Source organism: Archocentrus centrarchus, chromosome 11, assembly GCF_007364275.1.
Source record: "Archocentrus centrarchus isolate MPI-CPG fArcCen1 chromosome 11, fArcCen1, whole genome shotgun sequence".
In the NCBI taxonomy this organism is placed as follows: Eukaryota; Metazoa; Chordata; class Actinopteri; order Cichliformes; family Cichlidae; genus Archocentrus; species Archocentrus centrarchus.
The window spans coordinates 16019677-16035398 of NC_044356.1; the positions used below are offsets into that span (position 1 = coordinate 16019677).

At 39.0% G+C, this 15722-nt stretch overlaps 1 protein-coding gene across 1 annotated transcript in view; it reads left to right on the forward strand.

The window, feature by feature from the left end:
- csmd3b (CUB and Sushi multiple domains 3b) overlaps positions 1-15722 on the forward strand; it is a 381849-nt gene that overhangs the window by 154152 nt on the left and 211975 nt on the right. The window contains exon 4 of the mRNA XM_030740552.1: positions 1433-1630. Coding sequence (XP_030596412.1) covers positions 1433-1630 — 198 coding nt within the window. The remainder of the gene's footprint in view (positions 1-1432; positions 1631-15722) is intronic.

Sequence of the window (15722 nt, forward strand, 5' to 3'; positions counted from 1 at the left end):
CATATCATCTATTCATTTACTGACATTAAATCTTCTCTACCTGCGTTGTGAATAGTAATTACAATATTTCTTTTTGCTGTTGGTATGATAGAGAGTGCCCTGCAGCTGTACTCTAGCTTTTTACAAGCTTATTGTGTATATTTTAACAGTTTGAGGAGCAAAATCGAAGGTTTCTTGTGACATTTTAAGAATATGTGCCTCTCATTTGGGAGCAATTGGAGCATCCGCTTCCTCACCACCACTGTTGATTTCTGTTTTTCTAATCTTTTCTCTCTTCCTTTAACTTTTTCCTTTCTTGCCTCTTTTGCTCCACGTGTCCTGGTTGTTTCCTAGTCCTATCTGTCATGTTGGGCATCCCGTTTCTTTCTCTCTCTGCCCCACCACCCTCACAGTTCCAGCCTCCCCCTCACCCCTATCTGTCTTGTTCCTGCTCCCCCTCCCTAAACCCGCATCTGTCTGAACTGTTTCATAGTTGTATCAATCAAGTTCAAACAATAAGACCAGAGTTGCTCCCTGTGCGCCCATCTACTTCCTGTTTTATGGCTTGTAATACCTCTTCTCCCCCCCTCTCTTGCTCTCTCACTCCCTCTCACTCTTGTTTGTGCATCTGTGCATGCAGATGTTTATAAGCCTACAATTGTGCATACGTCTTTGGCACAGTACTGTAAATTAATCTAGAGGGAAAAGTGGGATTGAAAAGAAACTTTCCCATTTCCACCCTCCATTTCTCTAAGACTGAGTTTTGTCTGCTTTGACTGGGAAGGCAATCCAACTGCCCATTTGCTGCCATCACGCACAACAGTGTGTATTTGTAAAGACCAGTAGGCTCCTAGCTATGTCTGTGCTTTGAGCAATACTCTGAATAGGCTGTATTTAAACTGCATCACCACAATGCAAGTGCCTTGCTTTTCTGACCTCAGAACTGTTTTTTGATGACAGACGCACTGGGACCTGGCTGTAATACCATGTCTACACAGAAGACAGAGTGTGAGCAGCACACATTAGCAGAGCAACAGCAACAGCAGCAGCTCTGATTCAGTCGCAGTATTGAGCTGTGGGTCACCTGTATTTTGAAAGCCCTCAGAGCACAACACATGATCACATAATTATTGGTGTCTCCATGTGTGCGTGTAAAATACAGGAAACTAGACTACAAGCATAAAAACATGTTTGGATTATGAGTGTAAGCAAAGCAGTGTAAAATGTTCACTTGGATTGGCTGAAATTGATTGAACAGTATCTGTTTAGTCAGATGTGTGAGTGCATGTTCTGACAGACAGAAGTAGATACATCACTGAACAAGAGTTGGACATATTATCTGAGTTATGTCTGAGTTAAGGAACATGTATAGTTAAATATTTTAATCCAATTAATCCCAAAACAATACTGAAAAAGTCTTAATCTTTCTCTCTTTTTTTGACTTCTTTTACAGAACTCCACAGTTCATCTTGTGGAAACCCTGGTGTCCCACCCAAAGCAGTGCTAAGTGGTGGAGGAAGATTTGCTGTAGGAGACAGTGTGCGGTACAGCTGTGTCCCTGGTTACGTCTTAGATGGTCATGCAACACTCACATGCATCACCAATGCTGGAAACGCCGCCGTCTGGGACTTTCCTGCTCCCATTTGTCGAGGTATGGATTGCACTTGTTAGTGTTTTTGTGTGTGCGTGTGCGTGTGTGTGTGTGTGTGTGCGCATGACTAGATATGAAGAGTTTTATTTCAGTATGAAAATAAACTCAAAATCTGACCCCTACTCTCTAGAACTAAAGTACATGTCTCAAATGGGAAAAAAAGAAAGAAAAATGCTGAAAATGTTCTAATTAATTCTAGCAATTTTCAAAATATGAGAAATGTTGACCTCTATGTGGAATTTTACGGGGAAGAAAAAGAAACTCTTCATATATTTATGTGTGCTTTGTAAGCGTCCTTGAGAGAGACATGAAGACAGACAGACTGCATGTGGGCAGAACAAGGCTTGTGTGCATGGGTGTGTGCAGGCACAGGATGACGCAGGCAATTCACGAATTCTCGTGTACAAGTACATGAATTCTGCTGTGTGAGTGTGTGCGTCAGATATGTGTGTGGAATGGAAGCAAAAGTGTAAAGTTTTCTAAAGTTTGCTATTTTCTATTTGTAGATTTTTAATTATTGTCGTTTGCCACACGGCAGCATTTATGAGATTTTATAACAGATGCGCACAGTTAGCTTTACACTCGAACAACCTTAGTTTTGATTTTTTTGGTGTGATTTTGAATGGAGCCCACAAAGTGTTGATGATTTTGGTTTTGACTGACTGTTATTACATCATTTTCTTCTTAATAAATTAAACAACGCATGTCAGTAAAGATTTTCATAGTCCAATGTTTAAATAAACATCATCTTAAATATATTCTTTTACACCTGATATAATCATAGAGAAAGATCATAATATCTATGGTAACCTTCCAGGAATAGCAGATAGAACTGGCATGCGTGGCTGCATCTGGCACTGGTCCTGGCTTTCATGTTAATAAATGTGCTTTAGCCCTTCTTAAAATGTACACATTTTAATTGTAATACTTCTGCAGTGGACGTGCTTGCTTTAAATTGTGTAGAATCTGCAGATCCCCTGCTGCTGAAAGCTCATTATTTTACTTTGCCAATCAATGTTGTTGAGTCCCAGTGGCTCTCGTTGCCCCCCGTTTATAAAACTCTGTGTTTCAAGTTCACCAAACAGGCAACAAAGGCACACTTTTCTCGGCAGCTTGAGGAACAAAGGCAATAGTGCATTGGAGGTACAACTGACAGTTTAAAGATGTTTCCATATATGCTCAGCCTCAGGGGACCCAAATCAAAAGCACCGTGATTGTGTCATTTATTACTGAAGTTATCTATTGAGTTCATGTTTGCCGTGGGCCCTAATTAAAAATATCACATGCCATCACTGGGGTAGGGTCATTCTGTCACTCATTTTGCAGGACTCAAACACAGGCATGCTAATATGTCCTGAGCATTGCATGAGCTGAAGTGTGTACTTCCTGTAGTGTGTGGTGTCCATAGTTCTATGTGAACATGTTTTTCCAAATAAAAAAGATTATTACAGTTATTCAACCTTTATTTTGATAGAGGACTGAGACTAAATTCTTCATATATTTTTGATGGAAGACAAAATGTGAGGTCAGATCCTGAATCTGAAATTCAAAATAATTGCATTATTTTAAATTTCAGGGTATTTGCTATTATTTAGTATTTCAAAATGCAGGTGCAGCAGTAACCCACTGCAATCACTCCACCTTTCATTTATAAGAGTAAAATCTATTTGTTTATTATTTTTATTCTCTGTATATGCACAGATATATTTTCAATGACAGTTACAGTCCACATTCAGAAAGGCCTGCTATTCTTGAGAGATCACTGCTTTTAGCTGCTCTTCACAGGAGGAGTTATGTTATAGAAGTGTGTTCTCAACATTTTTCGCATACATTCAGTCGCAAATCATCACACATTCTCTTTTCTTCACTGTTGAAAATATGCATTCACTGTGGTACTGCTACTGATATTGGTCTTATCAGATAATATACCCCCAGTATTTATCAGGCTTCTTTTTATATTTTTTTGCAAAGGCCTATGGCCTGTTTTTTTCAGTATATTTTAGTCTTACTGATGTGCTTTTTTGTTTTTGCTTTTTGGATTATTCACAGGAGGATAAGCTTACTTTGTCAACCAAATTATAGAGAGATAATACCATTATGAATTGAAGTCATGTTATACGGGTGTTGTGCTGTACCTTTTACATTACAGCCCAGCCTTATGTGCATAGTGATTTTGTCTGAAGGCAATTCTATTCCTTAAAAATGAATGCTTCTGAAATAAATGTCTTTTAATTGACGGAAAGACACAGTCGATGCAGTCAACCCTCTGTGACAGTATTTTAAAAACCATCCAGGAAATCTCAGAATTATCTTATGATGAACAAATCCAGTGTGTTGTAAGCTTTAGCTCTATCTCCCTCAGTCCAATTACAAATTAAAAAAAATCCTGCCTGATAAAGATTTAAAGACCACACCTTTTGCTTTTGTTTCCTGTGCTTTGACTGCTTCAGTTCTGTCTGTGTAGAAATCAGTCACCTACCTTATCTTGCCTGCGCTGGTTCAAAGTTTAGCAGAGGCATCCCTCACTAGTAAAAACATGAGAGGGCATGGTTTCCCTGTGCTTAGCTTTATTCTTCATTAGCAGAGTACAGGAATTTAATTCAAGATTATTTTATTTATTTTTTTAAGGCACAGGGAAACTAGCACCAGGCGACATCTCTGAAATTATGCCACTTTTAGACCTCTTACTTATGCTGACCAATCATTTCTCTCCATTGTTAAAATCCAAAGGGATCAGGAGTTTTTCTATTTTATTTTTCTGTAGTTTTTTAAATAATCCTCATAAAGATACAAGAGAACACAGTTTTATTTAATGAGCTTTTTCTTTTTGTTTTCTTAGTCTATGCATTTATGTGTGTTTACGACTTGTAATTTTATCCAGATATTCACTGCTTTTATTTATATAATTTCTCTTTCTGTGTTTTATTTGGTCATTGCAGTGTTTTGACTAGTTTAAGTATCTCCTAATTGTCTGACTCTGCAAAGCAATTTTGGTGAGCATTTGCTACTTTTAAATGAGCTCTATAAAAAAAAAAAAATTAGTTAAGCTGATATACACAGAGATAGTACAAGGATTTCTCCTTACAGCTCGACCATGAACTGCATTCTTAAAAAGTAAAGTTCATTTAATTTCAAGCTGTTTAATCAGTGATTCTTTACGCTTTCTTCTGTGTTCAATCCAGTCCAATAATGCTCATGACTGCCAAGTGACATCAGTGACCTGAACTTCCACAGGCACAAACTTAATTATAAAACTGAACTTTGCTGTTCCACCTGAATGCTTTCTGGTTGTAGATCTGATAAGCATTACAGAGTCAGTCATCCAGAAGCGGAACACACAGGAGAAACCACTTACACTTCTCATAAAGGACCATCATCATTTGTTTGTTTCTTTAAATGAAATATCTCACTTTCCAAAGTGGAAATAGAATTGTTGGACAAACGCACCCCTTTTGTAGTTTTGCCTCTGTACACCACCACAGTGGATTGTAATTAATTAAACAAGATGTGATTGAAGTGCAGACTTTGAGCTTTCACTGTAGTAATGTCAGTGCAAGTTAGGGAGAGAATCAATAGGTTGGGAAAAACAAAAAAAAAAGAGAGAAAGAGCAAAAACTTTAGAAGCAGCCAAATCTACAGTCTAGTACATTCTAAAAAAAAAAGAAATGCACTGACCAGCTCAGCAACACCAAAAGGCCTGAAAGACCACAAAAGACTAAGGTAGATGATTGTAGAATCATTTCTATGGTTATGAAAATTTATTTTACAACATCTAACCAAGTCAAGGAGGTAGGTTAATCATTGTCTGCAGGGCTACAATCAGCAGGCGCCTTCATGAATGAATGGAAATGCAGAGGGTTTAAAATAAGGTGCTGCCCACTGATTACACTCAAGAACACGAAGGCCAGATTAAAACATAAAACATCTAAAAGAGCCTGCACAGTTCTGAAAGCACTTATTTTGAAAGATGAAACCAATATGAACTTGTACTAGAATGATGGGGGGCATACACCACATGGTGGAAACAATGTTATGGCATGGGCATGTATGGTTCCCAGTGAAACTGGGTCACTAGTGTTTATTCATGATGTGACTGCTGAGAGAAGTAGCAGGATGAATTCTGCTCAGATTCAGCCTAATGCTGCAAAACAGATTGGATAGCAGCTCAGTGTGCAAATAGACAAAGCATAATGCAAAGGCAACCGTACAGTTTCTCAAGGCAAAGAATGCAATATTCTCCAATGGCCAAGCCAGTCACCTGATCTCAACCCACCAGAACATGCTTTCAACAAAACTGAAAGCAGAAAGACCCACGAATGTGATGTCTGTGGGTTTTAGACTTCAGGCACTCACCTGCAAACAATTATGCAAAATTGTAGTTGGGTTCATTCTTAAAATTTCTCTTTTCTGAACAACTAAAAACAGCAATTTAACAACTAATGAAATGATTTTACTCACCCTAGTACAGTTGAGTTTTAATTTTATTTTGGGCAATTTCTAACTAAAACCAAAGGAATAAGTGCTGCAATCATTTTATAACACGGGTACTAACTAACTGTTTTGTAGTAATAGCAGTCATTTTTACAGTGTGCTGTGACACTGACACAGAAATGCACAATGTCTGTTTTTCTGATATAAAGGGAGCAGGAAAAAAAAAAAGACACTGTCAATTTAAGGATGAGACCTTGTAAAAATGTGTCATGTCTGTGTAGTTTCCCTGATTAGAACCGCCTTTTGTGCACATCCAACAATGTGATGAACTGTTGCACAACATACCTTAGTGCACAGGAAACTACGATTTGAGTTTTCTGAGGAAGAAGGTAGCATGGAGAGCAAGGGAGGGAGCGGGGGAAATAGGGGAAATAATAACCTCATTGCTGGATTAGCAATGTCTCTGTCATGATGTCAATGAGGCTAAGAGGAGCTAAGCTATTAATACGTTCACATCAAGTTAGAAGCACACACTTACATAACTAAACAACATCCCTTTTAGTTTACACTTGTCTTTCGCTAACACTCTCACACACACATCTTCCCCCTCCCAGTGCCACCTTCTCCAAATCATACATCATAACAGGTCTCACTACCAGCTTGTAAGCCTTCCCTTTCACTCTTGCTGCTATCCTTCTGCCACAAATCACCCTGACACTCATCTCCACCCACTCCACCTTGCCTGTACTCTCTTCTTCATCTCTTGTGCACTTTCTATGGCTTTGGCTTCAGGGATTTAAACTCATCTACCTTCACTACGTACTTCTACTCTTTGCAGCTTAAATGTTACACCCGTCTAACTCTCATTCACATACGTGAATTCTGTATTGATTTTCCTCTTCTCGCCAGTACATACCTCCATCTTTCCAGGTCTTCTTTCTCTTTCACCCATCACTGTCCTCATAGATGTCCTGTACCACCCTCACAAACTTCTCTGCTATTCCTGACTTCCTTTCAGTACCACGGTTCCTCTCTTGGCATCCTATCATACGCTTTCTCTAAAGAAAGCACAACATGAAGCCATACTGCTGTGTAGTGATTGTCACCTCTCTTCTTAACATGCACTATATGGCCAACAGTATTCGCTCATCTACCTTCACATTCATATGAACTTGAGTGGCATCCCATTATTAATCAATAGGGTTTAATATGATGTTGGCTCACCCTTTGCAACTATAAAAGCTTCAACTTTTCTGGTAAGGCTTTCCACAAGGTTTAGGAATGTGGTCAAAAATTCCCATAAACATTCTTCCAAAAGTGCATTTGTGAGGTCAGACACTGATGTTGGACAAGAAGGCCTGGCTCACAGTCTCCGCTCTAATTCATCCCAAACATATTGTGTTGATTTTAGGTCGGGACTCTGTGCAGGTCAGTCAAGTTCTTCCATACCAAACTTATTCATCCATGTCTTCATGGTCTTTGTGTACTGGTGTGCAGTCATGTTGGAACAGGAAGGGGCCATTCCCAAACTGTTCCCACAATTGGCATCTTAACGTGGTAAGGGGCCAGAACCTATCCCAGGTAAAACTGTTCCCTTGATTCCACAACTCTTATGACAGAGTGATTAAGGGAACAATTTTCCCTTGCCTGGGATAGGGTCTGGCCCCTTACCCAAGACCCGTTTGCCTTGGGAGACCCTGCCGGGGGAGGGCAAAACAAAAAACGTAGACCGTGGGATCAGTGGGACACACAAACCCCTCCACCACGTTAAGATGGCAATTCGCGGAGGGGGATATGTTAGGTAATACCCTGATCAAGAAAAATGTAAAAACATATTGTTGAGTCACAGTATTGTACACAAATATTGTAGAGTAACATGTAAAGGCACATACAGTATGTACTATTGCAAGTCTATGGACCGATGAGTTTATATGTGCATTTATGCATTGCGAGTATGTGTGCTTTGTTTGTGTAGAATTACTCAGAGGACAGAAGCATCCAAGGCATCCACCTTCATACAAATATACACACAGACATGAGGAAAGCTGGCCTGGAGAAAATTTCATCATGATCTCACAGTCTTTATGAATATTCATGGTTTGGGAGATTATTTGCTTGAGTGTCTATTGTGGGGGTGGTTGAAGTGAAAGACCATCAGTAAGAATAGGGTATACCTGTATGTTATGAAGATTCTCTGTGGTGAAAATGTGAGAATTTAGGAGAAATGGGTTGTGTGCATGTGTCATGATGTGCAATACCTGCAAGTATACCATAAACAGAGAGAGAGAGAGAAAGAAAAAGAAAGAGGGCAAAGCAGAAGGGAAGAGCCAGAAGGAATGGAAGTAGGGGATTGTTGTTGGAATTGAAAAAGTAATAATGTGACAAAACTTGAAATTAGACTGGCTGAGAAACGGAAATGAAATGAGTGTGTGTGTGTGTATGTGTGTGTGTGTGTGTGTGGGGTATGGTATGGTGGGGGGGTGGATGTTTGTTTGTGAGTGTGTGTAGTCAGCATAACGAGACTGCTGCTGCTGCTTGGGTGCATGTTTTGTGTGCTTATAGGAGTGTGGTGATTACTGGATGAGCTCATAGTACTAATTCTGCTGAAGTCTGATCACGCACTTGATTTTTCTTGTTTGAAAAAAGAAAATTGAATGTGTGCACCAGGGAAAATGTATTCAGTGGTTGGGATTTAGCTTCACACTGTGCATTTAGGGTATACACACACACACACACACACACACACACACACACACACACACACACACACACACACACACATATATATATGTATATGTAAAGAGAATTCATTTTAGAGTTATTAATTTTACAGCAATTATTACAATTGTTCTAATGTCTGATTTTACTTTATGCTGGCAGTGCTATAATGCCTAAACCACACATAATGATATAGTAATGTGTCTGCTGGGTGTATTTTTTCACTAACATAATGGTTTTCCAGTTGAATTAGAGGTTTAATACAGAGCAGAATTTCAAGAGAGAAGAAGAACAAACCCTTTAGCTTTTCTTTGACACTGGAGTGTTTTGATGACAAAAGCTCTGCAAATGAGGCTACTGATGATGAGGAATTAGTTTTGTGCCACTCAGGAATCAGATCATTTAAAGCAGAACTACAAAACGGTATAGTGATTCAGAGCAAAACAACCTCAACAACCTCCTTTACATACACAAGTAGTTTTTTGGGCCTTATTTCCAATTTGGAAAGCCAGAATATCTCAGCAGTGTGTATTGTCCTGGAAAAATATTGAAATGTTTTGGCCATGGCTAGAGAAAAAGAAAGACGTGCCATGACTCCCAAAACCTGATAGATGCTCAGCTTATGATTAATTCGGAGTGTTGCATGGATTGTTTTATAGCCATGTTGCTCTTACCAAAAGCATTTGAATCTGATTAATGTTTATTGCGCTCACTCACTTGTTGGGTTTTTGTGTATGTGTGTATGTGTTGTAGAGAGTTTTTTTCTTTGTTTTGCTGGTTTGATGTAGGGATTTTACAGCTATTTTGCAGTGTTTTCCAAAAAAAAAAAAAATAGCCTATAATTTCAAAGATAGTCCCCAAGCAATAGCAATCACTGAAGTACTTATCACGGCCTCAAACTGGACAACAGAAGCACAGGAGAGAAATTTCAATTTGACCCACAGAATCATGGTGTTAAAGCATAAAATGAAACCAATAGATCAAACCAAAAGCATCACATGAAAGCTATGGTCTACTACTCAGCTACAGTTATAAAACCTCAAGATATATTAGTGACATAAACAGAAAGCAGAATGCCAGGCTTAAAAGACCATGACAAGGACATCAGGTGTGATAGCACAGGTCATCATTTTACACGTGTCTGACAGAGAATAAGGGTGGGCAGATTTTTAAAAAATAATCAGCAACATAATTCCTTCTGATATTGCTGCAATGCTAGGTGATTTACGTTCCATATACAAAGTCCATGTAGACGCAAAAGGTGTGTGCCCATGTGTTTATACACAACCCCCTCAAGGTCCTACCACAGTACTGTAATCATGTTGCAGTCTGGGCTTTGACTGGGCCATTGCAACACCTTGCTTCTTCTCTTCTTGAGTCATTCTGTTGTGGATTTGCTTGGAATCATTGTCCTGTTGCATGACCTACTTTGCGGGAGGGGTTCATGGTTGACTCAGTGACTTCAAAGTGCTCAGGTCCAAATCAACACCTCTCCACCACCATGCTTGACAGTTAATATGAGGTGTTTGTGCTGATATGCTGTGTTCAAGCATCTCTACCTTGGTCTCATTTGTTCAAAGAAAACTGATGCAGAAGTCTTGCAAACCTAAGTCATGCACATATATATATTTTTTACAGTAAAAAGGCTTTCTCCTGGCAACCCTTCCAAACACACCATACTTCAGTCTTTTTCTAATTGTCCTGTCATGAAGTTTAACGTTTAACATGCTAACTGAGGCCTGCAGAATCTCAGATGCAGCTCTCAGGACTGCAAAGAATCCTGTGAAAATTTTTGAAGATGTTTGTGCTTTTTTTCGGTAGCACTGTGCCACCGTCAGTACTTTAAACCCTGAGGAAGTTGGTTGTTTGACTTCCACATAAACTTTCTCTGACTTTCACGATTCACTTTATGTCTGTTGGCTTGTGTCAGAGTGGGTGTGTGACTGCTTCTCACAGTGTGCATGAGTCTCAGTGTTTGCGCTGTTGTGTCTATGCTGCATGTGTGTCTGTGCTTTGCTCAAGGCTTACTAGAATTGTTGTTAAGTGGTTACATTGTCACAGTAGTAATGTCATCTTCATTACAGTGTTAGCTTTCAGGTAGCATGTTTTTATGCTTTCTTCTTCTTTTTCACCTCCTTTCTTCTACCTGCTGTCCTCGCTTCTTATTTAATTTTTCTTTGTGCCAAGTAGCAGTCTGACACAGATTCTTTCACCAATGAGAACTGACCTTGTTATCCAGCAGTATAGTAGATGACATGCTTACAGACATTTCCTTAAATCCTAGATCTTATATAACATCACTGCTGTAAGGTTAAAAAAAATAGCTATAATTATGTGAATATAGTTGTTATAAGTCATTTATACATTATTTAAATGCTTAAGAAAATGTTATTTTCTCCTGCAGTTTTTCTTTGTTTTGAATTGTGCATTATTCCATGCATCTGATGTTCACACAGAGTAGGAGATAGGAAATAATTCAAGCCTTATTCTATGTCTCTATAATGGGGCATATCTAAAAGCTCTAAGACTTCAGTTTGAGAAAGACCAAATTTACTTTGGCAAATCTGCACCAGAAATAACCTTTTCCTTCAACTTTCACAAACTTTAAATAAGGAACATGCAGTTTTCCCTATTAAGAACAAGGCAAAACGACAAAAGGAAGACAGTGTAGTGAACATAACAGTAAGCAGGAGGAAGTTTCAGCTGAAAAAGCAATGGTCAAGCTATAATTTTTAATATAATCAAGAAAATCAATTGTAATACTAATTTTAGCACTAATTAGCTTCAATCAAAACCACAGACATGATTAACATTGATAATTTTGTTACATCAGTGGTCTTTTGGGAAACTTTGGATCCTAATATTCATTTTTGTGTTAATTTCATTCACCCCTTCCATGGCAGCAGCTCTCTCCAATAGCAGCTTCCTCCCCCAGTAGGACAGTGCAACTTGCCCCTCCACAGACTCTGTTCAGCAACAGCTCGAGGAACATGAAAAAGAGCTCACCAAGCCTCCTAATTCCCTAGATTCCAATTCAAATGAGCATTTCTGGGGTGTACTGGAGCAGGCCTGATCCACAGAGGCCCAACACTGTAGCCCACAGGGCCCTAATCATCTGCTGCCAACATATTGTGCCAGACACCACAGGACAGAGGTCCCATGCCCATGCCCCAAAAAGGTTAGAGCTCTTCTGGCTGCACAAGGGAGACTTAGACATTATCAGGGCTATGGTTTACATGTTGCTGATCAGCAAGCATCTGCTCATCATTCTTGTCACGCCAGCTGGTTATTTCAAAGCATGTCTATTTATACATGCATTTATGAAGCAAGCTTCATGTATCTGCAAGGCGAGTTTCATGTAGCATATTCAACACTGAAAAGTATAGATGAGTATGCATCTAAAGCCGAAATTAAAGTAATAATTTTGACACAAATTACAGTAAATAAAACAGCAGTGACCAAGACACAGTAACCATAGAAATGAATGTATATTTAACTTTTTAATGCAGATTCTTTCACACATCCTGACACCGAGTTTAGTTTTCCCTGTGACAACAACTCTAATGACTAACTAAGCAGGATAAAACAAACCTGAGAAAAGCCTTTGCTCATGATGTTTATTTCAGTGACGGGAACATGTTGGTTTCTCCTTCTCCCCGTCTTTCTGTCCCTTTCTTTCAAACTCGAAAACCCACACACACACACACACACACACACACACACACACACACACACACACACACACACACACTCTTCTCCATGGTCTCATTATTAGCTTGCTAATGGTTCCCTGTGGATGTAAAGCTCTGCTGATCCAAGCAGCTGGAGACACAGACACACACACACACACATATACAGCCAAACAGACACACGCATACACAGTATATTGTGCATGCTCAGGTAGAGAGTAAGTTAATCCAGGACCATGTGTACCCAGCGGTGCAAAAAATTTGACACATTTAATAATTTAATGCCCTTCCTTACCTCTCACCACACACAAACGCAGATCCATTTTGACCGCATTGCTAATCCATCTCCGTGGAAGTATGGGGATTTAATTCTGTAATATGTCCTGTACTGATATTGTGTGTCCTAAAGTACTGAAACAGCAATTTATAGACCAGTAAACTGCCCAAGTTCTGTGGGCATATTTTACATTTAATTTCTTAAAACTTGGGTATAGCGTCCCATTGCTAGTTTAGGGGTTTTACTTAAAAAGAAAAGTTCAGTCAGGACCATTTTAATCAAAAGAAAATAGTTCATTTCTTTTGCAGCCACCTGCCCAGCTGCAGCCAGACCCTCGGTACAGAACAGAGCAGAAATCAGTGACAACAGACACGACTGTGATTAAATCAGAAACATGAAAACCATGAAAAGGAGGACCTGGGGTAGAAGTCCGTTGCAAAACACCATGCAGACATAGTAGGAACTAAAGATGATTCATTTGACATTTTCTTAGTACCTTTGCACATTTTAACCCTTTCATGCAAAGTGGTCACTACAGTGGATGGCTGTTCACAGCTGTTCTCTTGTATATGCATGTGTTTTGTAGTTATAGTTGCATATCAGCCAACACAGTGGATGCTTGAGCATCATCCCATTCACTGCTGCTGTAATTAACAGTATCAGGATTAGTCAACGCTAACAGTAGTGACAGTGGATGAAATATCATTTTCTGTTACTGGTTTGTTAAACACACATTTCTCTGGTTCAAAAGTCAAATTTATGGCGTCCAGCGGGGTGGACATGTTTGTAACTCCACGAAAAATAGGTTCATAAACAAAATTTCAATTGTATTTTTTTTTCTTGACTAGAGAGGAATGAAAACACTCAGGAAAAATGTTTTGACTGAGGTTCTCTTAATTCATGCATGAAAGGATTAAAAAAAAAAAGGAGCCTTCTCACCAATTGCAGCTGTTTCTTGGACTAAGTAATTCTGACAAAAACTGAATTTAATGCTGTTTTTTTTTTTTTTTTAACAATTTCTAAAACTTACAACTTGAAACAAATAATTATTCTGGAAAATGTAAATAATCTTTAAAAATCTCTTATGCACAGGAAAACAGGGGTGACAAGACCAAAATTACTGTGGCTGTGAGCAATGAGCTTGTAATCTTGTTGCCTTTGAAGTGGTTGCTTCAAAGACAGGGGCCAGGTTTGCCATCGTTGCTGTTGTCAAAGCAATTTTGCTGCATGGAGATGGCAATAAAATGAGAATAAGATGGAATCAGTCTGCTATCACTTTGCAGTTGAATAGGGCTAAGTTGGCAATTGCATACAATCTGTTGGTGTTAATATGGCAATTAACTGTGATAAATCTATGAAAATTGCAAATCTACATACATAGCAGGTCCTATTAACTACTTACATTCAGAGTCCAGCCAGAACCTCATAAATTTGAAACAGAAATTTAGAAATTCATCCACAGATACTGGCAGTCACTGCAGGACAACAGTTTAAATGTAAAATGATATAGGAGCTCTGCAACCTTGCTTTTATATAGGACTATAACCACAATACAACCAGATGGCAACCAGTTAAATTGAGCCCCCTATTGCAGAGACACTTCACAGATGAGTTGTACTCATCAGACTGACTCAGATTGATTGCAACATGTTGGCAATCTGTCTGCGTTTATAAATTATAAGGCAATTATCAGGCTGTCCTAAAAGCTCCCTGAAAAGCCTTCAGTTGATCCAAAATGATGCAGCGAGAGTACTGACAGGGACTAGAAAGAGAGAGCAGATTTCTCCCATATTGGTTTCTTTCCAGAATTCAATTTAAAATCCTTCTGCTTACATACAAGGTCTTGAATAATCAGGCCCCATCTTATCTTAAAGACTTCATAGTACTGTATCACCCAAATAGAGCACTTCACTCTCAGACTGCTGGCTTACTTGTGGTTCCTAGGATACTTAAGAGTAGAATGGGAGGCAGAGCCTTCGGGTTTCAGGCCCCTCTTCTGTGTAACCAGCTCCCAGTTTGAATTCTGGAGACAGATACCCTCTCTATTTTTTTTAAGATTATGCTTAAAAGGTACGCTGCAATAGGCCTAGGCTGCTGGGGGTTGGGGGAGTATTTCTTTTTCATTCACCTCATTTCACTCTTGTTTATACACCACTCTGCATTTAATCATTAGTTATTATTAATCTCTGGCTCTCTTCCACAGTGTGTCTTTTGTCCCGTCTCTCTTGGTTGTCTGCCCCTCCCTGAGCCTGGTTATTCTGGAGGGTTCTTCCTGTTAAAAGGGAGTTTTTCCTTCCCACGGTCACCAAGTGCTTGCTCATAGGGGGTCGGTTTGACTGTTGGAGTTTTCTCTGTAATTATTGGGTCTTTACCTTACAACATAAAGCACCCTGAGGCTTTATATTTGTTTGTTGTGATTTGGCGCTATATAAATAAAATCGAATTGAATTGAACTGAATTGAATGATTTGCAAATGTTCACCAATCCTTCCCAGAGAAATTACAGTCAGTCCGAGTTGTTTAGAGACCGGGTGAGGGTGTCACTTGGTTATTGCAACTACTTGCAATCAGTGGCTGAATGCAACCACAGATTTTTGATGGCCATCCTATTTTTACTTTAATGTGACTCAGCAATTATCGCAACAATTTATTTTCAAACTGTACACATACTCAGTACACATTTAACACCAGTTGGGGCAGGTGCAGAAAATAAATAAATAAATAAAATAGTACAGTGAAAACATTAATGCATTTTGTAGTTTAAAAAAATGCACACAAGTTAGTAACAAAGTGTGGGTATTGCATAGTTTGAATACTGCAGATATGAAGTATTGAGTGTCTGTAGATTCAGCACTTTCACACCTTAAAAATACAGTGGAACACTGTAAAAGTGATTGTTGACTCCTGCTGTTAGGAGCACATAAATCTCCTGATTGTAGTGGCTTGCAGCACGACAGCAACACATTATATATTTCTTA